The 23,837-nt window shown below is 44.7% G+C and overlaps 1 protein-coding gene across 1 annotated transcript in view; it reads left to right on the top strand.

Moving 5' to 3' along the window:
- The window catches only part of Gm17330 (predicted gene, 17330), an 84,709-nt gene that overhangs the window by 50,674 nt on the left and 10,198 nt on the right, over positions 1-23,837 (top strand). The window contains exon 4 of the mRNA NM_001378694.1: positions 22,339-22,427. Coding sequence (NP_001365623.1) covers positions 22,339-22,427 — 89 coding nt within the window. The remainder of the gene's footprint in view (positions 1-22,338; positions 22,428-23,837) is intronic.

Here is a 23,837-nt window from a genome sequence, read left to right as displayed (position 1 = left end):
GTTACAAGCAAAAGGCTGCCTGCCCCTTTAAGAGCTCCGTTTGTAATCGGTCCTCAGCAAGGCTTTTTCAGCTGTACTTGGCTCCCAGCCACAGCGCTTTTTGCTGTGTAAATTGAGACAGCCAGCAGATTCAACATGAAACATAAAACAGTCAGTCATTCAGACAACGAAACAATCATTCAGACAAAGAAACAAAAGACATATATGAATTGACAGACACATGGACAATTCGTTTTGGTGCACCAAAAGCAGACAATAGACAGACATGGAATAGAACTTGGTGTCTCAAAGGGACACAGATATCTTAACCAGAGCTAAGAGCTCTGAAATAGCTTATTTTCATTTTTTTCTCTTTTTTTGCTAAAAGATCCCAAACAGGGAATAACTGCCTTTTTAAAAACTTATTTTCTCTCTCTCATGTTCAGACTCTACTTCCTTATCTCCTTCTTCTGGGAATACTGCCAGAGAAGAGAGAAGAGGCACAGTGACCCTGAGAGCTATCTCTAAGCCTTAAATGAAGGCTGCCTTTTTACTAGGGTCTAAATCATTAGGATCTGAGCTATCAAGTTCTAGGGCTTTTAGCTCTCAGGTGGGATAAATATTACTAAGTTTATCTGTAGGGGGCACGTTTTCACCTTCCCCTTTTTTCACTCCCCACTTCCAACTTCCGTGGAGGTCCTTTTTCCTTAGACATGTCTTTTTTTTCTTTTTATGAGCTCCTTATCTCTTGCTCCGTTCAGTTTCTGACATGCTGTCCTGAACCTCCTCTCAAAGGGAACAACAGGCTCAAGGTCAGACATACCTCTCCGAATCTTATCTTTTCCACTGCAGTTCTGAACCCACCCCATTTCTGGGGGCCTCCTCAATGCCGGTGATGTAGAATTCCCGGGTTTTGGAACCATATGTCCCTGTGTGATAAGGAGTTTCGCCGGCAAGGACACACACACACACACACAGGACACACACGGGTCCTTCTGCAGCATAGCTTTAATCCATCTCGAGAGAAAGATGTTCAGCTTCTCGGGGAGGAGGCCCAGAACACAGGAAACTCGGTCCTTAAATAGACCACAAGAGCGGTTGGAGACGTTTTTCACCCTGACTGGTTGCTCACTATGAGCCCAGATGACGCCATGGGACAGGCAGGGCACAAGGAATGGAAAAATACCCTAGCACATGTGCAGACTACTTGTTTACCAGTTAGAACACCGGATATCAGTGCCATCTTGTAATGGCGATTGCAAGGGCAGCTCCTCACAGAAGGACTTTGAGAAAATATGGACAAGGTGGAGCACGGGATATCCAATGTCAGTGAAGCTGGTCTGTATACATTGTAGAACACATGCATCTGTAAACCCAGAACATGCAGCTCAAAGCATGAATGCTGTGAAGGCTGTAGACCGAATGAGGGCAATGATTGTCCATGCTACAGATGCCCCATTCTGGTGGAGGGTGTTGACCAGATGGACCCAGGGAATGTCTCTATGCCTGTCCCTCAATTTTTCTACGAATCTAAAACTGCCCTAAAATAAAGTCAGTTAAAAATACATATGGGACCCGAGGAGCTGAAGGGGTTTGCAGCCCCATAGGAGAAACAACAATATAAACCAACAAGTACCCCCAAAGCTCCCTGGGACTAAACCACCAACCAAAAAGAAACCCATGGCTCCAGCTGCATATGTAGCAGAGGATAGCCTACTCAGTCATCAATTGGAGGAGAGACCCTTGGTCATTTGATAGTGATAAGCCCTAGTATAGGGGAATGCCTGGGCCAGGAAGCAGGAGTGTGTGCATTGAGGAGCATAAGGGGGGGTAGTGAAAGGTGATTTTCAAAGGGGAAACAGGAAAGGGGATAATATTTGAAATGTAAATAATGAAAATATCTAATAAAAATACATATGGAGACTGGTGGGGTGGCTCCATGCTTAAGAGTTCTTACTGTTCTTTGAGCAGACCCTAGTTCATTTCGTCCCAATTTGAGAGGCTCACAATCACTGGTAACTCCAGCTCTGGGGGATCGGGTGCCCTCTTCTGGCCTCCATGGGCACCTGCACTAACGTGCATATTCCCAACCTAATCTGCAAATATCTGTTAGGGAAGTGCATGGCTTTTCTAGTCCAGATCTTGGATTTTTGGTCTGAGTCCAAATTCAGGGGTAGTCCTTTGTAAAGCACTGAGTATTGAGTGCCTGCTTTGTTTATAGCTCCTGGCTAGGCACTTATGCAAGGTAATGAATGAAGTGATGCCCTCTTGACTTCATGGTGCCCAGTCAACCTAGCTGTGTGGGAGGAGAGCAGACACACAGGCCCCACATCTCCTCCCAGTGTGCAGATCAAGGGAAGTCCTAGGTCCTCCGCTCTTTAGAACAGACTCTGGGACAAACCAGTGCTTGGTTCAGTAAGAACATGCAAGTATGATCATTGCTGTGAATAGAGAGACTCTGCACCATAAGGGGAAACTGAGACAGTGCTGTAGCCTAGGAAGAGAAGTTGTGCTCGGGTGACAGGACTTTCCTGTCCCATACTGACTGCCACTTAGTTCTTGAGTCAATTACTAGCCTCCCTGTGAGCCCCATTTTCCCTCTCAAGGAAATGGAGGTAACACTGGGCCTCCCTCATTGGTCTGTCCTGAGGATCTCAGGGGACAATGACAGCTTTGAGTGGGGTACAAGACTATTTAACAGTCCCATAATACTGTTCACTGGGAATAGGCTTCCAGTACCCATGTGTGGAGCAGACAGGGAGGAAAGAGATGGTCTTCAGACCTGGCTCTACAGGGGACCTAAGGTTTATTCATGATGCTGACTGTGTGTATCTTTGACCAGATTGGTGAGGGCTTGTGTGCTGTCTGAGTTGGGATATATTTTTACTCCATGTGTACATCTTCTATGTTCCATTTTCTGAACCAGGGAAGCATGTCTGGACAATATGGGCTTTGAGGGAAAGGCCTAGCTGGGGTCAGCCCCAATAAGGTCCAGAGCAGGACCTTGGGTGCTCCTTTGAGCCTTCCCAAGCCCAGCCAGGATGCTCTATCAAGCATCCTAATGACCAGAAGGGAAATAGGTCCAGGAGCCACACACAGCTGCATCTGGATAGCCCAGTCACCAGTTGAGTTATAATTAATATTCTGAGTCCAGAGAGCCATGGCTATGACCATCACCCACACTTGCTTTGTGACAATGTTATTCCAGCTGAGGTTGACCAGTATCTCACCAGGCTTCTGTTAATGGGGGATCATAGGAATTATATGCGCACACACACACACACACACACACACACACAGAGAGAGAGAGAGAGAGAGAGAGAGAGAGAGAGAGAGAGAGAGAGAGAGAGAGAGAGAGAGAGAGAGAGAACATGGATACACAAATGCACAAATGGTACACAGGTGCATACTCACGTAAACACACACACAGTCAGATTTGTTTGGGTACTTGGGGTAAGTGAAGGGATGTTGTGAGCTCACCCAGGTGCTAGTGCCCTATGTGACCTGTGGTCTTCTTTTCCACAGGCATGGTCTAGCAGCTTGTCAAGCCTGTGCATCATCCCCCAGTGGTTCTGATCCCTGCTTTGCCTTGGCCTCCACTTGGTCCTAGAAAAGTCACCCCAAGGCCAATAGGCCTGCAGAGCATTAGAGCTATTTATGAAAGGGGTGCCATTTGCAGAGACTGTGGGGACAGTCTCTTCAGTGATCTCAGAGGACAGGTCAGGAAACTGAGGCTGAGAGGTAAGAAGAACCCTGTAAGTACAAGGATGAGCCAGGCATACTTAACCATGAGGCCAGCATCACCACCATTGTTTCAGAGTTTGTGCATGTGTCATGGTTCTTTCTAATCCCAATGGCTGCTACCTCAAGAGTTCTGCAACATGAAGAGGCAAATGTCAAGCAGTACTTCTGTCCCTGGCTCTGATAAATGCAGCTAGTTCCCCAGATATTAGACCAGCAGTTCCCAGCAGACCTGGGGGTGGCTGGGTCTCCCTCACACCTATCCCCAGCCCCCAGACACCCTAGCTCCTACAGCATTCATCGAGGGATTTTCATAGCACAGGGTGTCCTCAGGACTTCCTGTGGGTGGAGTTCCTTTTCCGGCCTTCATCTTCTGGAGGAAGAGGATATTTCCTGCTGCCTTTTTCTTCACTCCCCCACATTACATAGACACTCTGTTCAGGTTGTCAGTGAGTCTGAAGGAGATACCTAGAAAGAGGCCCTTGTCTTTGCAAAGAGAGTCTTTGGGTCCCCTCAATCGAAAATAGACACAACGGAATATGGTGTGCACTGCTGGGGATAAAGAGAGCAGTTCCTGAGTCTATATGACTGAATGTCACCTGCATACATGCTTCCAGGCCCCAGGGTCCTCGACTCCAGATGCTATAAGTGCACAAGTGCATGGTAGGGTCCAGTCAAGTCTGGAAATTGATGTCTGGAAGCTGGAGCAGAGAAAGAGGTCAGAGGAGTACAAGTTCTAGCCTATAGTGTCTCTTTTCATCCTGAGGCCCTTGGATGCTTTGGTGTATACCCAGTGACTCCTCTATAGCCAAACACACCGCAGCACTGAATGAGGAGAGTCTGGGTCAGATAGTTCTTAATCTTATGTCAGAACTTTGCTATGGTGTCAGAAGTCAGAGGATGATCAGTAGAAAGATCCCTCTGAAGATGGGACCTCCTCCATTCCCACCCACCTGCCTGTGGTTGAAAGCATGTACAAGTCTGGGGCACAGCCTTGCTGCCAGCTGTGTACCTTGGCAGGCAGTATGGCTGTGCTCAGCATGTATTAAGAATATACTCTATCCCCAGTGAGCTAGAGGGCTCTGGCTTCTAATGGCAAAGAAAAGCAAATTAAAGCCTGGGCATTGAATTCATTATAATATTGGGAAAAGTAAAGCTGGAAAGAGGTTAGGCTTAGAAGGTTGTGTTTAGAGGCTTCACTTTTCAACCAAGTATTCCAGCAAGGCTAAGAGATGTGAGCATGGAGAGAGCCTGAAGAAGGTGTGGGAGCAAAGGCCCAGTGGCAGCCATAGGGATGGAGACAGAAGCAGTGGAGATATTCGTGGCCAAAGAGGATGGGAAGATGGGTCAGGCTGATGGGGGTGCAATGAATCACAGCTGCAGTTCAGAGCTCAACTTGTACTGAGTGACAGCTCTGCGGTTGTAGATAATGCCCTGTTCCCTCCCTCCCTGACCCGTCCAGCAGGTCCAGTTATTCGAGGATCTCGAGGGGAACCTCCTCCTAATAACCAAATGGGGGGCAGAGAGAGACGAGGGTCTTGTACGAGTAACGACACGGAAACCATTCTGAAGTTGTATCAAGACCCCCAAATATATTAGCCAGGCCCAAGGTTTAAATACACAAGCAAAAGGGGAAGTGCCTTTCAGCAGGAAGGATGGGGCAGTAGAATTGCACAAGGAAACGGGGAAGTACAGATACTTATCAGCGGGAGGGATGGGGCAATACAAGCAAAAGGAGAAGTACTTATGGGAAGGGGGGCAATAGAAATTCTTTCTTTTGACAGCTACACCGGGAAGCAGGAACTTGGTGGTGTCAGGGTGTGGTCAGGAGAGCGGTGATGACCCAGGGCTGGAACATCCCGTAGTTCTCGGAATCCATGTGTCGGTGGCCCGCTTTTGACCCTCTTTTCTTCTTGGGGGGAGAGGCCCAATTCACAGATCAGGACAATAGCGTTGCCTAAATAGCTCCCAACATCTCCCCCGTTTTAATTTTTTTTTTTTTTTTTTTTTTTTTTTTTTAGTTTTCGAGACAGGGTTTCTCTGTATAGCCCTGGCTGTCCTGGAACTCACTCTGTAGACCAGGCTGGCCTCGAACTCAGAAATCCACCTGCCTCTGCCTCCCAAGTGCTGGGATTAAAGGCGTGAGCCACCACGCCCGGCTCGTTTTAATATTTTTATAAAAGCATATTGTATAATAAATTTGTAGCCACATTTTTAACGACTGCCTAAACGTCTGTTTGCTCACCGGGTGATTCTCTAAAACCACGAAGGACACAAGGACAAGTCATCTATGAGGCTTGAATTAATGGTCTCAGTCTTTTGGATATAACCTGGGCCAGCCAAGGGATTTAGGAACGAAGCAAACTCCGTGGGTAGAGGTAGAGGTCTGATCCCCAGTGTGCAATGTTAGGGGCCATGTACAGGATTGACTCTCAGGCCCACAGATTTTTACCCAGAGTAACCCTGACCTGCTCCTGTGCCGTTTTTTCTGGGGAAAGGTCCCTGGGGCACTCAACCTTTATGCAATCAGACATGCCTCTCAGAGACTGTCTAACAGCTTTCAGACTAATCTCTGTGCAGTACTTAGTCTTACAACTCTCACGGGCGACGGCTTCAAGTTCTAATTTTTCGATGTGTCTAGCCCGGGATGACTGTTTAGTTTCCAATGTGGCAAGAATGTATATTACCATGTCGGAAGCACAGACTACGGCAATCTATAAATGATTTGTGGCATGAGACTGATGGCCGAATTTAGGGGGAGGGGAATGGTCTTACTTAAGCATTTTATGGAAATTGAGTCTCTCTCCCCGAGAAGAGGGTGATGAAGCGGCATCCGCGTCTGCCTCTTCTCCAGTAACCTGCTTGTTATCGCCAACGTCCAGCCAATGGTAAGGAACTGAAACAAATGCACTTGAAAGAAATGAATCAATCTGAGATTTAACAAATCAGGACAATTTCTGAAATGCCCAAGGACCGAAGGAAATCAATAATAGGAGTCCCAATAGGGGCCCCAAAAGGGAGGACAACAAGGTCGAAAGCCAGGGGGAGGTTGAAAAACCAGTTTTGGTAGTCTACCTTCCCTCTAGGCCATTGTAAATACTTGTGTATGGGTGTAACTCAGCTATCTACAGTTCTAAGTATCTACTCTGGTTCCTTTTTAGGTCTTACACTTCCTTTTTCCTAGTTGATGCTAAATTCCTGTGTAAGGCAGTGACCTAGCTTTTATTCAAAGTGATAGTGTAATGCCAGGGGCAATTCTGAATGTCAATGAATAGGCAACACTCTTCCTGAATTCTAAGCCCATGGTCTGCTCAAGGACTTTCTAGGATGCTATCTCCTGTCCTATGCTAAGACTTCTAAGACGTCTTTTGCCTCTAAATTTTTATCCATATAATATGTTGCTCTGACAAAGCTATGGAAATATTCCTATGCTTATCATTAACAAAATGGACAGTATGTAGCTGCTGATCTAAAGCTGTGCTAGATACCTTTTAAAGTTTGCATTTTCAGATTTTTAAACCAAGGATCGTTTCCTAACTCTAATAGGCAGCAAAACATAAGCAGGTCTCTAACAAAAACATAACAGTAGATTCCTTATCTAAATTAGGATCTACAAAATTGGTTAATTGACAAGAATTACAATGAATATAAAAAGACTTGCCAAGATTGGCGATCTTAACTCTTAAAATTATCTAACAATAATCATATAGGTAAGGTACACAAACTTTCATAGCTATAAGGAGCTGGCCTGAATGCTCAAAAACAGTGTCTCTGACGAAAGCATCTTGTACATTCTCTGTACCAGTCTTTTTGCCTCACGAGTCAGTTTTTTTAGTTGTTTGTATTTTAAGTTGGCACCAGGTTGGTACTCCTTGCTGCAGCCCATGGTGGAGATACGAAGTTTCTTTATCTGTTTGTAAGTGGATGCTCTCTAATTGCTCCTCTTTTGTGTACTCAGCACAGCTTTTTGGTCACCACTGTCAGGGCACTCACAGGTCACAGGTCAGCCTGTCACATTGGAAGCTAGCATGCTCTTGTAGCATTCTGTGGAAAAAACAGAAACATTCCCCCTTTTCCCCATATTAAGTATCTGAACAGGATCATGGCAAGTGCCAATAAGTGGATCCTTTTTATCTGCCCTAGACTCTATTCTATCCAGTTTTTCCAAAACAAATATATGATCCAAATAATGTGCACGGGGATATAATTTCTCTCCCCCCCTTCTTTGTTTTTAAGGAAGGTATAGTTTTTAAAGTTTTACAATACCTTGTCTTTGAGAATTATAAAATATCTCAGTAACATGTGTAACATTAAATTGTTGACAAAACATCTTTTGGAGGTTTTGAAAATAAAAATTTTGAAGCAAATAAATTTTTCTTTTTTAGATCTTCTGTAACTAAAATCTTAGATATTAAAAATATGTTGCCTCTAAATCTTATGGAGCAACAATTACTTTTCAGAACTTTAAACTTCTCTTTGGAGGCATTAGCTAATAGAATACTTTTCACTTAGGAAACAATATACACTGAAAGATTTAAACTTTGTTTCTTGTATTGAAGCAGACAATAAAAATTTTGTACATATTGTAAAGCTATGTTAGCCATATTTACAGGCAAAATTATCTAGTGATCACCATTTCACTAAAAGTAAAACTCTTTGAATTTAAGCATTATTTTAAACATTTGAATAGATCTGTAACAAAGCTAAAAAGAACTTTTCTTGAACACAGGGAAAAACTTTCTTAGGCACTGTTTGCAAAATAAAAGAAGGCTACAAGCTTCTCTGGGCTACATTAACTTAAACGTAGAATATTTTTTAATCTAAGCATCTTGGCCCTCCTGTAATAAGGACCAGTTTTAGAGGGACAATTTAACTGTCTATGCCTCTAATTTTTGATACTCTTTCTTAAGGATGATTACTTTTATAATTATCTTAATTACAATATACAGGTGAATTAAAGATCTTAAATTTGTAATCAAACTGCAAGCTGCAGTCAATGGAACACTAGCAATTTTAACCCTAATTTTAAAGTTTCCGTTGTAATATTAGAATGTATCTATAACTTTTGGAAAGCAAGACCCAATTTTAAACAATTTATTCTCTTTAAAATCAATACTAGAAACATCACTATCACGTTACAAAGTTTGGCTGCTTATTCATGAATGCATGACAGTGTAAATTTTAATGTTCTATTAAAGAGACATTGTTTTAAAATCTTATCTCTATAAGTCTACTTTCTGGGATAAGAATTACACAAAATTTTATCTCAATTTAGGAGTATCTTTAGAGGACTAGTTTTCTGGGCTGTTTTATGCCAGGTGCTTTTGTTTGAAAATGACTCTAGCCTTGAGTTATTACTTAAGCTAACTTTGTAACTAGTGTTATACCTTTTTAATCATACCCAAATAACTTATAAGCCAATTCTCTATGACCAAGATATGTAGATCATATTTATACCTTTAAGATCAATCAAAAACCAAATGAAGTGGCTTCATGAATCTTATAAATTTAGATCAATTAAAGACTTTTACTTTTTATAGCTATACTTATAAGATAAAAACACACTTTGTCATTTGCTAAGCACAATAATCACAAAATTGCAGAGAATTTTTTAGGAAAAAACAACTATCAGCTTATTTGCCTTAGAACTAAGAGGTTGTAGATTCTTTTTCTTTAAAAACAAGTTTTTCAGCAGGACCTCTCTTGCTGTGCTTGATTTTTAGCTAAAGGGAGGGGCCTCTCTCAGCCTCCGTTGTGCAAACTGAGAGTGATTCAGCAGGTAAAGTTTTTAACCATTTTTTTTCTTTTCTTTTTAACATGAAACATAAAACAGACAGTCATTCAGACAACAAAACAATCATTCAGACAACGAAACAAAAACATACATGAATTGACACGTGATTGGTGCACCAACCATAGACAATAGAAAGAGGGTAGAGAGCTTCTCCTGTAGGGGCCAGAGAGAGTAAAACAGGGCGTCCCCCGATTTCCCTCTGTCCCTGGGAGAATTCTAAAATCCATTTCTCTATTTTTTCCTTTCCTTTTCCGCTTGTAAGAGGCAGCTTGTCAAACCAAGATTAAAATCCAAAATTTTCTAACAGCTTCTGACAAGCATCCAAAACTTCTAATTTATTTAATCTGAGGGCAAATTTTTGAGAAAACACACAATCTCTATACACTAAATAACTCAAATAGCCTAAAAGTTTACCATGCTAAATCTTTTTTGAAGCCATTATCAGTCCACACTTAGTTAAATATTTTATAGCCATCTGTAAAGACGCTCTCTATTTTCTGCAACCAACAAAAACACCATTGACAAAATGAATTATATATGTTTTAGGAAATGATTTCTTAACTTCCAATAAAACCTAATTTATGAATTTTTTGACCTTTAAGAAGTCTCTTTAAAACCCATTTTTATTTACTCTAAACGTCTAAACGTGTTATTGCAAATCTCTAGCAAGGGCCTCGAAGCATGCCTGGGCCCAACACACAACTTCTTACCCCAGAGAGTTCTGTCAAGGTAAGCTGAACTGACTCAAGGGGAAGCTGCCTAGCATCTGAAAGCAGGGTAAAATATTTAAATAAGGCTATGCCCTCATAAAAGGGCGAGGAAGCAGAAAAGCACATCCAATAATCTTCAGATTCTGACGCATTATCTCTTTGTGTCTTATACAACAAGGCTAAAGCAGAAGCATTCAATATAGACCACAGTAAATCAGTGGAAGAGGGGGGCGGGTACCTGGAAATCCTATGGATCCTTTATAATTGTTAGGGATGGTTTTAGGAAGCTGAACCTTAAAGGTCAGGCCATTGTCATAGTTATCTTGATACAATCTTAGGCCCCAGGTAAGAGGGCGAGAAGTTTCTCAAGCCTCTAAGTTCCTCCCCTTAGCAGTAAATTTTATGATCAGTGGATTACACCATCCCTTAGTGGGCTGTAAGGGCCAGGTTGCAGGCCAATGTGTTGAGGAAATTACTGTTGCATCTGCCCCGGTATCCAGGAGCCCTTGAAACTGTTTGTCCTCTAGAAACAAAGTCAGCATGGGCCGTGAATCGGTTATTTTCTGTGCCCAGTAGACTTCTGAGGATCCCAGGGAGGATAGTCCTCACTCCTCTTTCAAATAAGGGAAATGGCCGAATAGTGGGAGGGGTAGGGCTTGGGCTATGCGCTCTCCAGCCCTAAGGGTAAGTGGTCCCTGCATGGCGGTGACTAAGATTTTTATCTCCCCATGGTAATCGGTGTCAACCACTGTAGGAGTCACCATTAGGCCTTGTAAAAGTCTGGACACTCGGCCGATGATGAGAAAAAACGTCTTTTGGGGAGGGGGCTCAAATTCACCTGTGTTAACTGCTGTTAATTGAGGCATATAATAATCAGGGGTGCCCCAGGCGGCATCTGCACCCAATGTGAGGACACAGGTGTCTACTTCTAACTTGGGCCAATGGGGCTCGGCACCAATCTTGGAGCTGGAGTTAGAGCAGCCCCAATGGCCAGGTTAATAGACTTAGAAACTTGTTGAGAAAACACATCTACCTCATTACAAAGCTTGATCATACCATTTATATCTAAACTCTTGGTTTTACCTCTCAGGGCAGCCCTACATGCTGAATTGGCGTTTTCAAGAGCAAGTTGTAGGACTAACAGACCCTCACTTTCCTCAGGTCCCAAAATTCTCTCAGCTGCTTCCTGCAATCTGGCAACGAACTGCGCATAGGACTCTTGGGGCCCTTGTATAATCTTGGTTAGGGGCATAGTTAGCGCCCTTGCTGCAGGGACAGCGCGTCAAGCTCTCAGGGCCGCTTGTGCTGTCTGGGCGAGGACAACAGGCGAGAGCCCTAATTGTTTTATGTCTGCAGCGAAATTGCCTTAACCACAGATTTTGTCAGCAGTCCAGGAGGCTGTCTTCCACAAACTCTGACTTTCAAGTTAAATATTGGCCTCTAGTGAGGACAGACTGAATAACTTTATTCCATTCATTGGGTATCAAGTAGCCTTCTGCTAAACCTTCTAATAGAGATACTGTGCGCCGGAGGCTTAGTTTTGCTTTTGTGAGATGGCGATTGGGAGTTTTCTAAAAAATCTTCAGTAAGGGCTAGGAGGCAAGCACCTTTTTCACCCTTTTCTGCCTGCTCAAGGAGGTCTCTGATGATTCCACAATAACTAAAAAAGGATTCAGGGACATCTTCTCCTTGATTTATCAAAGCATTAACATCTTTGCCTACTTTATTGTAAGTTAAAGGGTGTATTTTAGAACCATTCAATACCAGCCATGGACATCTCTCCTCCACAAAACAAAAATATTTTATTAAATTCCCCTTTTTTTAAACTCTTATCCCTCTCTCCTTAAGAGAACCTTTTATCTCTTGACTAAATTCCCCATGGCTAATGGGACAACAACTGAATGCCTAGGCTTACCTCCCGAAGTCCGTACTCGACACTCGAGTGAAGTGTCGGTGGACTGTCCCACTGTTTCTCTGTCTGCGCGGTACCTCTTTAATCCTTAATCCGTTGTCCGGAGGGCAGTCGTACCTCGTGCTCCACGTCGGGCGCCACTTGACCGGTCCAGCAGGTCCAGTTATTCGAGGATCTCGAATGCTTCTATTTCTTTAGGGGATATGGGACTGTTTAGATGGTCAACTTGATCCTGATTCAACTTTGGTACCTGGTATCTGTCCAGAAATTTGTCCATTTCGTCCAGGTTTTCCAGTTTTGCTGAGTATAGCCTTTTGTAGAAGGATCTGATGGTGTTTTGGATTTCTTCAGGATCTGTTGTTATGTCTCCCTTTTCATTTCTGATTTTGTTAATTAGGATTTTGTCCCTGTGCCCTCTAGTGAGTCTAGCTAAGGGTTTATCTATCTTGTTGATTTTCTCAAAGAACCAACTCCTCGTTTGGTTAATTCTTTGAATAGTTCTTCTTGTTTCCACTTGGTTGATTTCACCCCTGAGTTTGATTATTTCCTGCCTTCTACTCCTCTTGGGTGAATTTGCTTCCTTTTTTTCTAGAGCTTTTAGATGTGTTGTCAAGCTGCTAGTGTGTGCTCTCTCCCGTTTCTTCTTGGAGGCACTCAGAGCTATGAGTTTCCCTCTTAGAAATGCTTTCATTGTGTCCCAAAGGTTTGGGTACGTTGTGGCTTCATTTTCATTAAACTCTAAAAAGTCTTTAATTTCTTTCTTTATTCCTTCCTTGACCAAGGTATCATTGAGAAGAGTGTTGTTCAGTTTCCACGTGAATGTTGGCTTTCCATTATTTATGTTGTTATTGAAGCTCAGTCTTAGGCCATGGTGGTCTGATAGGATACATGGGACAATTTCAATATTTTTGTATCTGTTGAGGCCTGTTTTGTGACCAATTATATGGTCAATTTTGGAGAAGGTCCTGTGAGGTGCTGAGAAGAAGGTATATCCTTTTGTTTTAGGATAAAATGTTCTGTAGATATCTGTCAGGTCCATTTGTTTCATAACTTCTGTTAGTTTCACTGTGTCCCTGTTTCGTTTCTGTTTCCACGATCTGTCCATTGATGAAAGTGGTGTGTTGAAGTCTCCCACTATTATTGTGTGAGGTGCAATGTGTGCTTTGAGCTTTACTAAAGTGTCTTTAATGAATGTGGCTGCCCTTGCATTTGGAGCGTAGATATTCAGAATTGAGAGTTCCTCTTGGAGGATTTTACCTTTGATGAGTATGAAGTTTCCCTCCTTGTCTTTTTTGATAACTTTGGGTTGGAAGTCGATTTTATCCGATATTAGAATGGTACTCCAGCTTGTTTCTTCAGACCATTTGCTTGGAAAATTGTTTTCCAGCCTTTCACTCTGAGGTAGTGTCTGTCTTTTTCCCTGAGATGGGTTTCCTGTAAGCAGCAGAATGTTGGGTCCTGTTTGTGTAGCCAGTCTGTTAGTCTATGTCTTTTTATTGGGGAATTGAGTCCATTGATATTAAGAGATATTAAGGAAAAGTAATTGTTGCTTCTTTTTATTTTTGTTGTTAGGTTTGGCATTCTGTTCTTGTGGCTCTCTTCTTTTTGGTTTGTTGAGGGATTACTTTCTTGCTTGTTCTAGGGCGTGATTTCCGTCCTTGTATTGCTTCTTTTCTGTTATTATCCTTTGAAGGGCTGGATTCGTGGAAATATATTGTGTGAATTTGGTTTTGTCGTGGAATACTTTGGTTTCTTCATCTATGGTAATTGAGAGTTTGGCCGGGTATAGTAGCCTGGGCTGGCATTTGTGTTCTCTTAGTGTCTGTATAACATCTGTCCAGGCTCTTCTGGCTTTCATAGTCTCTGGTGAAAAGTCTGGTGTAATTCTGATAGGCCTTCCTTTATATGTTACTTGACCTTTCTCCCTTACTGCTTTTAATATTCTGTCTTTATTTAGTGCATTTGTTGTTCTGATTATTATGTGTCGGGAGGAATTTCTTTTCTGGTCCAGTCTATTTGGAGTTCTGTAGGCTTCTTGTATGATCATGGGCATGCCTTTCTTTATGTTTGGGAAGTTTTCTTCTATTATTTTGTTGAAGATATTAGCTGGCCCTTTAAGTTGAAAATCTTCATTCTCATCAATTTCTATTATCCGTAGGTTTGGTCTTCTCATTGTGTCCTGGATTTCCTGGATGTTTTGAGTTAGTATCCTTTTGCATTTTGTATTTTCTTTGACTGTTGTGTCGATGTTCTCTATGGAATCTTCTGCACCTGAGATTCTCTCTTCCGTTTCTTGTATTCTGTTGCTGATGCTCGCATCTATGGTTCCAGATCTCTTTCCTAGGGTTTCTATCTCCAGCGTTGCCTCGCTTTGGGTTTTCTTTATTGTGTCTATTTCCCCTTTTAGTTCTAGTATGGTTTTGTTCATTTCCATCACCTGTTTGGATGTGTTTTCCTGTTTTTCTTTAAGGACTTCTACCTGTTTGGTTGTGTTTTCCTGCTTTTCTTTAAGGGCCTGTAACTCTTTAGCAGTGCTCTCCTGTAATTCTTTAAGTGACTTATGAAAGTCCTTCTTGATGTCCTCTATCATCATCATGAGAAATGTTTTTAAATCTGGGTCTAGATTTTCGGTTGTGTTGGGGTGCCCAGGACTAGGTGGGGTGGGAGTGCTGCGTTCTGACGATGGTGAGTGGTCTTGATTTCTGTTAGTAGGATTCTTACGTTTGCCTTTCGCCATCTGGTAATCTCTGAAGCTACCTGTTATAGTTGTCACTGTTAAGAGCTTGCTCTTCAGGTGACTCTGTTAGCCTCTATAAGCAGACCTGGGAGGGTAGCTCTCTCCTTAGTTTCAATGGGCAGAGTATTCTCTGCAGGCAAGCTCTCTTCTTGCAGGGAGGGTACCCAGATATCTAGTGTTCGAACCAGACTCCTGGCAGAAGTTGTGTTCCACTCACTAGTGGTCTTAGGATCCCGTGGGGAATCCTGTGTGGGCCCGTGCGGGTGTCGGGCGAGTCCGCTGGCAAGGTACGCTCGGGCTCGAGTGGAGCGGAAGGGGCTTGTGCCCCAGGTCAGGCCCCGGGTAGCCTGCTTCCCTATTTCCTGCTGTCTCAGGTTCCGCGCGATTGGATTGGGGCAGGCGCTGTGTTCCACTCACCAGAGGTATTAGGATCCCGTGGGGAATCCTGTGTGGGCCCTTGCAGGTGTCAGAAGTGTGGCTGTGGTGCCCACAGGAAGCTTCTGCAAGACATCTTCATCTTTCAGGGACTTCCCCTGTGTCTTGGTGAAAAGGGTCTTGATTTCAGAAATGGTGGCCTGAGGCTCTACCTTGTCCAGGAAGCACAGCTTCTCCCTCGTCTTTGCATCCCGAATCTCCACCTCGTAGTGCTTCATGGTTCTTCCACAGGATGGCACCTGCTCTGCTGCAACTGGGTGGCCGCCATACCGCACCAAACACCACCCAGCTCCACACACACTCAGGGAGCAGCAATCCCGGACTCCGGCTCCGCCCCCCTCTATGCGTGCGTCCCCGAAAATACACTTTCATGATTTGTCGATTACATTTAACAGCTGCAGGTGACGCTGGAGTGACCCTGAAGTCCGTGTTATGAGGGTAAAGCATAGATCCGTGCACAGTGACACCATTGGGGGTGCTTCTGTTTTTTTGGCTAAATTCTACACTTTGAGGAGTCTTTCCTTACTGAGACAGTCTCTGAGAAACCTAGCAAGTGAAATCCCATGGTTTCCCTCCCTCGGAGGGAAACACCCTATCTTTTTTATATCAATTTTCTGCTCCACATATTTTCGGTCACTCACTAGCATATGAATCCTTCCATCCATGAACTCTGATGTTGGACATCTGTAAACAAAAGCCCCAGACTCACCCAGTGGAAAAACAGTTCTGCAAACTGCAGAAGCAGCAATTGAGTAGTGCACCACTGCCATCTAGGGGTCACATTTAGTGTTGCCACATATGGTGGCTCTTGAGTATTTTGGAATCCAGCCTTAGTCTGTTCCTGGGCCTTCCAATGGGAACAATACAGCAAACTTCAATGGCTCTCAGAAAAAGGAAGTCTAGTGTAGAGAAGCTGGGGGTCAAGGGGACCCTGAGATGAAGCTGACAAGGCTTCCCACACCCTTTGGAAGGGGACAGAGCCAAGCAGTGGTGACAGTATCAAGGGGCTCTGGGTCAGGCAGCACAGGGTTTGAGTCCTGAGTCTGTCCCTTGTCAGATACTGGACCTAGAACAAGCTACTTAGGCCTCTTCATTCATTCTATGAGACAGGGCGTTCCTGGGGAGGCAAACATGGCCTCAAATTTGAGATTCTTCTGCCTGAGCTCCTCTAGTGCTGGGATTAGAAGGGTGACCCATCATGACTGGACCACTTAAAGTTTTGGAGACTCGTGTTTTTAATACCTAGTGGGAAACAGGACTAGTGATCTGACCCTAATTAGGCCAGCATGGACATTAAAAATATGTGAACCACGAGGAACATAATAGAGTCTCCAAATGGAAGGCGTATATACTTCTTACTGACCGGTAGCTAGTAAGACTAAGAAGGAGTTATGGGGGTCAGGGAAGGCTACACAAATGAGACAGAGAGACAAGGTTTCACAGAGTCAGTAGGAGTTTTCCAATCAAAGAGGGAAGGGCAGTCCAGATGCAGGAACCATGTGTACAAAGGCATTTTAGTAAGAATTGCCCCACTGTGCTGAGTGCTTTTCATTAAGTTTGGCTTGGTCTAAGCTCAAAGCAGATGAGGTGTGGCTGGAGAGTCGCTCAATGGTTAGAGCACTAACCGCTTCTGCTGGGATCAGAGTTTGGTTCCCAGCATCCATGTACCAGGGCTTACAACTGCCAGTAACTCCAGCTTCAGGACATCCAATATCTTGCTCTGGGCCTCCACAGGCACCTGCATGCATATATGCAAATGCATGTAGTCTCTCTCTCTCACGCACATGCCCACAATTGAAGTAATAAAATACATCTTAAAAATCCACTGAGTGAAATAGAACAGGTGAGTTTGGCTAGAGCTTCCAGGAGGGCTCAGCAGTCCATCTTGCTTCCAACCTTCCTCCAACCTCTCATGTCCCCACCTTGACATTCCCTCTCTGGGCTTCCTGCTACCACTGTCTCCAACACTGTCTAGCTACAAGGTTTGGTATAGGGAAAGGTGTGGATTGGGGTTAGCTTCACCCACAGCCACAGAAGTGCAAAAGCCACATTCTGCAAGTTTCACCAAAACTTTGTCCATTTTGGGTGGTGCTTCATTCAAGTGCTTGAATGGCCCTGTCTTCCTGACAGGAAGTTCATCTTTAGATTTGAAAATGGACTGTGGGATTGTAATCTTAGGGGTGTGTTGGTAGTGTTCCTAAGGCTATGAAAGCTGATTAGCACCTTCACTTCCAACAAGACATCCTGTGGGTGTTCTGGGGTCCCATGGAGAAGGCTAGCTCAGGGTTTGGTCACAAGATAGCTTCTTCCTTGAATAAGTTCTTCCTTTTCTTTTTAAAGGTGTATCTTAATTTATTTCACAGGCATTGGTGTTTTGCTTGAATGTATGTCTGTGTGAGGGTGCCAGATCACCTGGAACAGGAGGTACAGACAGTCTTGAGCTGATATGTGGGTGCTAGGGAATTGAACTCAGGGCCTCTGGAAGTGCCACCAGTGCTCTTAACCACCAAGTCCTATTAAGTACTTTCTATGACAATTGTCAGATATTGTTTTTGAGGTGTGGTCTCACTATGGAACCCTGGCGGGAGTCAAACTCAGTATGTAGCTACGCATGGCCTTGGACTCCTGATGCGATTGTCAGGTCCCCAGACTGCTGGGGTTGTAAACACAGGTGGAGGCCAGAGGACAACTTATGGGAGTCGGTTCTTCCCTTTCACCTTGTGGGTCTGGGAGATCAGACTTGGTCTCTGCTCTTGGATTTTTGAGCTGAGGTCTCACTATGGAGTCCGGGTTGTCCTAGAACTCATGACTTTCCTGCCTCAGCCGCCCCATTTCTGTGCTCTTATTTTTGCTCCTCACAGTACTCTCACATCTTGTGTGTCTTTGGGTTCTCGATTTGAGAAGACTACCAAGGATGGAGAGATGGCTCAGTGGTTAAGAGCACTGACTGCTCTTCCAAAGGTCCTGAGTTCAAATCCGAGCAACCACATGGTGGCAGAGAGAGAGACAGAGAGACAGAGAGAGAGACAGAGAGACAGAGAGACAGAGAGAGAGAGAGAGAGAGGGAGAGAAGTCTTCATAACTGGGCAGACACATCCATCCATCCTCCTATTCCCCATTATTTGAATAAGTGATCCTGAACGTGCTGGATGACATTAGCCAAGGCACATGCACTGTTTGGCCCTGAGGGACTGTTTCTGTCCAATATCTAAAACAACTTCTAGCCAACAGAATAGGAGGGCCAATGGCCTTGCTGTGTGTGGAGCCCACTGAGTGGGGAAAGGCTGGCATGGACTCCTATCTGACTAAATTCTCGGCTGTTCCATACATTCAAGGACTTTCCCAATGTCTACCACTTACCTGCTTCATTCCCACACTCACTGGAGAGTGAACCATGAACAGGGTGCTTGGGGCAACACAGGAAACTCACAGACCTTGGTTTATTTGATCATTTTACTATGCCAGGTTAATAGAAAGGAAGGACAGAGCACACAGGAACACCTGTGTTTGCAGGACGGAGGGCAGATGTCCACAGCCTTGGGCATGCATGTATCTCCTGTGTAATTAGGCAAATGAATACTTAAATACCAAAGCACAGCCAGATTTGGGGGTAGGGGGAATCACAGGCCACAGGGACCATGCTTTAAGGGCAGTCAGAGGCTTTAAATACAGGGGCTGAACCTTCTCACTTTATACAAAACTTATATATTGAAAGTAAGGATACCACAGTATATACATGCAAGCAGCTTTGGTCGGAGAAAATGAAGAAGGGAGGTGAAGCCATGCACAGGAAGTGCTTGCCTATCTACTGTCCATCTTCTTCATCCTCACAAAGTCACCTGGGATCATAGAATAAATCAGCTGGTCTCGGTAAGATACTGAAATGTCCTGTGTGGTGTCCTTAAGGGTCTCCAGGCCCTCTGTGGGCAGGAAAGTAGCCCTACAGCCCAGAACACTTGAAACCTTGGAAGGAACCAGCCTGGACTGGATGGGGAGGGACATCTATTGGATCAGACAGAGAAGGGACCTGCATCCAGCCAGACCAGGTGAATGTGATATGCTGTCTGGACCCAGGTCCTGAGAGAGCAGGAGAAATCCACTTTTGCAAGCAAAGCTGAAGATGGCAGGTCAAGCCTGTGTTTCTCACAACTGTGTAAAAGCCCATTCCCCTCAGAACTGGCTAGCACTCCTGGTATCACACTGCAGCAACCGGACAATGGATGGTCGCTCTTGGCACCTTTGTTGAATTCTTCCAGGGACATTTTGCCTGAGGAATGGAAGAGGGAGACTTAGGATTAGCCAGTGCTCTGGTTAAAGTCTGGAACCCTCTAGAAAATGGACAATGTCCAGTCTCTTCTCTCTCTCCCTGTCTCCCTCCCTCCCTCCCTGTCTCCCTCCCTCCCTCCCTCCCTCTCTCCCTCATTTCCTCCCTTTTTTTTTGTTTATTGAAACAAGGTTTCTCTGTGTAACAGCCCTGGCTGTTCTAGAACTCACTTTTTAGACCAGGTTGCCTTGAACTCCCAGAGAGCCTCCTGTCTCCTATGAGCTCCCATTAAAGACATGTGCCACTATGCCTGACCAGAGGGTAATTTCTTAACAAGTGATTGATGGAGCAGAGTGCAGCCCAGTGTAGGTGGTACAGCCCTGGTCTAGTGATTCTGAGTTCTATAAGAAAGAAGGCTGAGCAAGCCATGGGGAGCAAGCCAATAAGTAGCAATCCTTTCATGGTCTCTGTATCAGCTCCTGCCTTCAGGTTGCTGCCCTGTTTGAGTCCTGCCCTCACTGCTTTTGATGATGAACTGTTATATGGAAACTGTGAGTGAATAAACCCTTTTCTCCCCAAGTTGCTTGTGGCCATGGTGTGTCATCAGAGCAATGGAAACCCTAACTCAGACAATGCGGATGAAGCCTACAGCTCAGAGGGTCTACTGACAATGCCCATGGTTATAGAGCCCTAGGAAGGGTGCAGGATGCAGGCTAGGTGTACTGAATTCTAGTCTCCCTCCCTCAATCAGAGCTGAATCAATTGGGCTGGAAAAGGGCAGGCCTGCATAGGGCAGAGGGTATATCCCAAACACCTCTGTGCCATCAACAGTTTCACAGGCTCATCTACTCCCCTCTCCCCACCCCCATCCCATCCCCTCTCCCAGTCCCCTCCTCCCTCCCCACCTGCTCAATCCTGCCATGTTTCCTACCATCTTTGTGTCCATCTGTCTGAAGATCTTGTCTGTTCGCTTCTCGGGCATGGACTTGTCCTCAGGCATCTTCATCACGGAGGACACCATTTTGTAGATGGTCTGCAAAGGGGCATCTGTGAGTGTGCTCTGGAGGATGGAGGGTGGGTTATGGTCCTCGCTCTGCTAACCAAGGAGCATGGACAGGGCACAGTAAGGACCCTTCTCTCATCACAACAAGTCTCACAGACAAGGTGCTGGGCAAAGGGAGCCAGGAAAGTTTAAGTGACATTCAAGAGCACAGGATACAGCTGGGGCGTGGAAGAATTGAGGGCTCCTTGGTTCAGATTAGAGGGGAGGTTGTGGGGGAAAGCGTCTGTCTAAAAGGAGGTTCTTTGGTGGGGAGCTGGGAAATCCTGGAGGGAAGATCAAAGGGGAAATACATTGATCCCTGCCCACCCATGGGTCCTGAATCTGCAGATCCAACAACTACAGGTGGGAAATAGTCTAGAAAATGAAACTGGAGGTACACAGTTTCTTGTTATTTCCCAAATAATACAAATTATTATTAACATCTATAGATATTGTATTAGGCACTGTATATAACTACTTTACTTACTTTATGGATGTATGTAATTATTTATTTGGGAGAGATGATCTCACGTGGAATTCAGAGGACAGCTTGTGGAAGCTGGTTCTCTTTTCCTACCATGTGGGTCTTAGAGATTGAACCCAGGCTGCCAGACTTGGTAGCAAGCAACATTACCCACAGAGTCAGATCACTGGACCAAATACAGAGATGGTTTAGAGCATGGAGCAGGAAGGATGCAGGGTGCACATAAGCATCGCTCCTGTGAAGAACTTACTGTTGACTCATTCTTTACTGTGTCGTTCTGATTTCTATAGGAAGTCCTATAGACAGCTAATGTGTGTGTATGTTATACATGTGTGTGCAGATGAACACCCACCTGGGTAGAGGCCAAACAAGAATACCGGTGTTCACAGTTTTCTCTATCACTGAACCCAGCAGGGGCTTACCATTTTAGCTAGGGTGCCTGCTCAGCAAACTTCTGGGACTCACTTGTCCCCTAGTTCTAGGGTTTCGGGCATGCTCAGCCACTTCTGACTTTTCTCTGGATGTTGGGATCAGAACTCAGGGCCTCATGCTGGGTATCAAGTGTTCTTCCCCACTGAGCCATTTTCCCAGTTCTTGCTTTGACAATTCTTAATCACCTATCTGAGCCTCAGATCTCATTAGAGGTTGTTTTGTTTTGTTTTGTTTTTAAAAAAAAAGACCCTTTTATAGAATTGTGTGAATAAACCTGATGGTTGAGCTCAGCTGGGGCCTGATGTCCAGCAAGCAATCGATAGATGCTTGGCTTTTATCGTTACTCTCTGCAAAGACAGGCAGTCCTTTAGTACACCAGGTAGCAAGTGGGCAGAGGAATGGCCTGGTGTATGGGGCCGGGGATGGGGGCCCTGGATCCCTGCGCTCCCCATGCTCCAGGCCCTGTCAAGTGCAGGTACCTGCACTATCTCCAGCATTTCACTGCAGCTGATGTAGCCATTGCTGTCTAGGTCGGACATGCTAAGGCCCACTTCAGCTTCTGTTCCAGCTTGTCCCAAGAGGTCATGCTCAGAGCATTGATGAACACTCGGAAGTCGATGGTGCTGTTGCTGTTGGTGTCAAAGTTGTGGAAGACATGTTCAGCGAACTTGGAGGCGTCTCTGTAGGGGAAAAAGTTGGCCTAGATCTTGAAATTGTCCACAGTCAGGTGGCCAGTGGGACAGTCATTGAGGAAGCCCATGTATCACTCCTGAAGCTCATGGTCAGTGAACTCCCTGTGTTTCTGCAGGTCCTGCAGTACCTCAGGACACAGCTTGCTGTTCTGCTTGCCCATGGCATCTGGCAGTGGAGAAAAAAACCTGCAAGGCCAAGACACAGGTGAGCTGTGGGTACCTGAAACCCCAAGTCTGGCTTCCTATCACACCCTACCACCATCCTGGCTAAGCAATATCCTCTGTATGTCCAGTGCCATCCATTACAGCAGTGGTTCTCAGCCTTCCTAAAACTGCAGCCCCTTAATATAGTTCCTCATGTTATGGTGAACCTCCAGCTATAAAATCATTTTCGTTGCTACTTCATAACTGTAATTTTGCTATGGTTATGAATCATAATGTAAATATGTGATATGCATGAGGGTCTTAGGTGACTCCCTGTGAAAGGGTCATTCGATCTCAAAGGGGTTATGATAACACAGGTTGAGATCTTCTGGGACAGAAGAAATCTAGACCATGATAGTGCAAGCTCTGACTTTTAGCATTTCCAGGATGGCTCTCCTCAGGAGGTACAAAATGATTCTATATAACATGGCAAAACCCAGAACACTCTAGGAAAGACAGAAAGAATATCTTTTTATGGCTAAATACAGTCTACTTGGAGCATGCATGCAGAATTGTGGTATAAGGGGACAGGGAGAGACAACCTAAAATCAGTGGAATGAAGCTTTGTCAAATGTCCTGTAAGGGTTAAACAAGAGTCAGGATTGAGACAAACCCCTCAGCTCTTCAGCTTGGGGCAAAGGGGTCTCATGGACCCAATGCTGACTCTTCGCTTTGAACAGCTAGTTCTTTTTCTCATGGGGGACTCGGTGTGTGTGTTTGTTTCCTTGTCACAGATACATTTGCTGATGTTGCATAGTAAATAAATCTTGCCTGTGTAGGTGGATGCTCGTGGTTCACATTCTTAGCTAACACAGCTAGGGTAAATTTAGAACTAGGTTGACACCCATCTTGAGTGGACTCAGGGATGATACCAGAGAACAGGAACATGGCTTTGGCCCTTCAAAGTTCAATTTCATTTATCAGCAGCCCTAATTTTATGAATGACATTTTAAAACCCCATTCTTACCCAGATTTCTGGGTTAATCTGGGTAAGTAGGGTTTCATGGGGAACCAGGTATTAAAGCTTTGAATCATGTTGACAGGGGGCTTCTAGATCCCCCAAGACCTCCCTGTCCCCCTCCATACAATACTGGTAGAAGTTACCAGCACATGCCATGCTGTTTTAACCCTAGAAGAGACATCTGGGAACCTTATGGGAGTCCCCACTCTCTATTATGCCTATGAGATATTGTTCTGCCAGGGAGATCTAGAATTGCATCAATTTTCGGTAAATGTCGATGTGAATGTTACCAGCTGAAACAGCCCCCTTGGAAATTCAGGACTGTGCTTCATTGGCCAGCACACCCCACTGCAGTCTCCCACAAGGCCCAAGTGTGAGATCCTGCAGTGATTGGCCACTGGACATTAATGCTCGTTCACTTCCCTACCTCAATTTTGGTTTCTTTCTTTC

The sequence above is a fragment of the Mus musculus genome, chromosome 12 (genome assembly GCF_000001635.26).
Source record: "Mus musculus strain C57BL/6J chromosome 12, GRCm38.p6 C57BL/6J".
Lineage (NCBI taxonomy): Eukaryota > Metazoa > Chordata > Mammalia > Rodentia > Muridae > Mus > Mus musculus.
Note: the sequence above shows the minus strand (reverse complement) of the source record. Positions and strands in the feature narration are given on the sequence as shown.